The 2,550-nt window shown below is 61.2% G+C and overlaps 1 protein-coding gene across 1 annotated transcript in view; it reads right to left on the reverse strand.

Annotated features, from left to right (window-relative positions):
* LOC113940063 (fer-1-like protein 5) overlaps positions 1-2,550 on the reverse strand; it is a 22,271-nt gene that overhangs the window by 11,427 nt on the left and 8,294 nt on the right. Inside the window, 5 exon segments of the mRNA XM_027631120.1 lie at positions 2-98; positions 677-862; positions 1,119-1,218; positions 2,088-2,251; positions 2,341-2,454. Of these exon segments, the coding sequence (XP_027486921.1) occupies positions 2-98; positions 677-862; positions 1,119-1,218; positions 2,088-2,251; positions 2,341-2,454 (661 nt within the window).

Raw genomic sequence — 2,550 nt, forward strand, 5'->3', positions numbered from 1 at the left:
CAGGGGAAGGTGCAGAGAATGAAGGGCGGGGGCTGCTCCAGGGGGGGCCGCGACCCCCAGGGTTCCAGCGGTGCCACGGGGGGCGTTTCCTCCGTGTCCTGCGGCAGGAAGGGATGGGAGGTGAGGCATATGGGGTGTGGGGTGGGGGCCCCTCTGGCCCTGTTGTCCTCTGGTCCTGCATCTGCTGTCTTGTGTTCTGCAGTCCTATCATGGCCCATCTCCACATCACTTCCATCCCTGCCCTCCCCATCCTTCCATCCCTCCCTCATCCCTCTATCCGTGCCCTATCCCTCATTCATCCCACTGCCCCCCTTCTTCCCTTTCTCCCTCCCTCTTCCCTCCCTCCTCCATCACTCTCCACATCTCTCCATCGAACCCCCCCATCCTTCCATCCCTCCTGCCATCCCTCTATCCATTTCCCATCCCTTATCCATCCTTCCTTCCCTCCCTCCATCTCCCCATCTCTCAGCCATGCCTTTGCCCCCTATCCTTCCATCCCTCCTCCCATCCCTGCCTCCATCTCTCCATCCCTCCATGCTCTATCCTTCATCCATTCCTCTGCTCCCATCCCTCCATTTGTGCCTCATCCCTCATCTATCCCTTCTCTCCCCCATTTTCCACCCCTTCTTCGCCATTCCCCCCTTCCACCCAGACCCCTCCCCCCCCTCTTTCCTACTGGGACTCCCTGCAGCAGGAACAGGGGTGCCACGGCCGTGGGCTGGGCAAGCACCAAGCCACGGTGCCAGCGGCGCCGCCGGCACAGGGCCCCCCCCAGGACACCCCTTGGAGGTTTGGGACGGAAGGGGAAGGGCCAGAAACACTCCGACTGCCAGGGCTCGTCCTCTGACACTGCTCCAGGGTCCTGGGGAAGGATAGGACAGCAGGGACATGGGACAGTAACATGGGGACACCATGACATGGTGACACCACAATCTCTATCAGCCCATCTTGCCATCCCCATTCCCTCCTCCTGTCCCCATCACCCCCAACCTGCCACCTCCATTCCCCTCTGTCCCTGTTACCCCCATCCCCATCATCCTCATCCCCGACACCCCCCTTCCTGACCCCTCATCCTGCCATCCCCCTATCCTGCTCCCTCCTCCCCCCTCCTCACTCACAGTATCCGAGGTGGTCCCGTTGGAGCGGCTCCTCTGGATCTGGTTCCCGTTCAGCTCCTGCAGCATCTCACACACGGCACTGCCTGTGTCCAGCATCTCCCTGGGGACAAGGGGACAGCGCTGGTGCCACCCAGGTCCCCGTGGTGGCAGGTGGGTGGCTTTCCCCTTGTATCCCCCTCAAATCCTCCTGTATTCCCTCTAAACCCCCTCAAATCCCCCTCAAGCCCCCATATCTTCCTCAAAACCCCGTATCCCCCCAAACTCCCTGCAGACTCCCAATATCCTCCACAAATCTTCCTGTATCCCTTCCAAACGCCCTGAAACCCTCCCATATCCTCCCCAAACCCTCCTGTATGCTCCCAAACACCCTTCAAACCCCCCTGTATGCCCCCAAACACCCTTCAAACCCCTGTAACCCTCTACAATCCCCTCAAATCCCTCCCCACCCCCCCCCAACCCCCTGCCCCCCCTTCCAACCCCCCCTCTACCCCCCCCAAACCCCCTCAAATCCTCCATCATATCCACCCAAAACCCCCTCAAGCCCCCCTCAAGCCCCCTTGTATCCTCCTCAAATCCCCCCATATCCCCAAACTACCCCTGACCCCCTCAAGTCCCCCCATATCCTCCCTAAACCCTCTCGTATCCCACACAAACCCTCTTCAAACCCCTCTCAAAACCTCCTGTATTCCCATCAAACCCACCTGTAACCCCCCATGGCCCCCTTAAATCCCCTCATATCCTCCCCAAACTCTCCCAAACCCTTTTCTATCCCCCCAAACCCATTCAAATCCCCCCATATCCTCCCAAAACCCCCTTGTATCCCAGCCAAACCCTCCCAACCCCCCCCTCAAACCCTCCTGTATTCCCCTCAAACCCACCTATAACCCCCAAACCCCCTTAAATCCCCCCATATCCGCCCCAACATCCCCCCCAAACCCTCTCCTATCTCGTCAAAACCCCCTCATCCACCTCGGCTGCAGCTCCACGTTCCAGGGCCCCTCCCAGCGCCATCCCTTGGGAGGCTGGATCTTTCCCGGAGGGAGCCCCTCCCTGCCCATGCCATCGGAGAAGGGGGGACGCCCCAACAGCTTCCAGGGCACCCATTTCCCCGGAAGCCTTGTCTGGTTTTCGTACTGGGGGGACAAAAAACACAGCAGGGTTGGGGAGGGTTTGGAGGTTCCCTCAGGGGGTTTGGGTGGTCCCAGGGTGGTGTCACACTCACGGTTTCGGTGTGGAATTGCAGGGACCCCTCGAGGAGTGAGGGCAGGGCCCCGCTGTCGCACACCCGGCACAGCCACAGCCGGACACGGACCTGGGCACCGACTGTCCTGGAGCCCTGAACCCCAAAATGTGAGTGAGGGGTGGAAATGGAGAGGGGAGAGAGAGGGGACGGGGGGGGGGGGGGGGGGAGGGGGGGGGAGGGGGGGGGGGG

Source organism: Corapipo altera, unplaced genomic scaffold (genome assembly GCF_003945725.1).
Source record: "Corapipo altera isolate COAL_440 unplaced genomic scaffold, ASM394572v1 127719, whole genome shotgun sequence".
Classification (NCBI taxonomy): Eukaryota; Metazoa; Chordata; class Aves; order Passeriformes; family Pipridae; genus Corapipo; species Corapipo altera.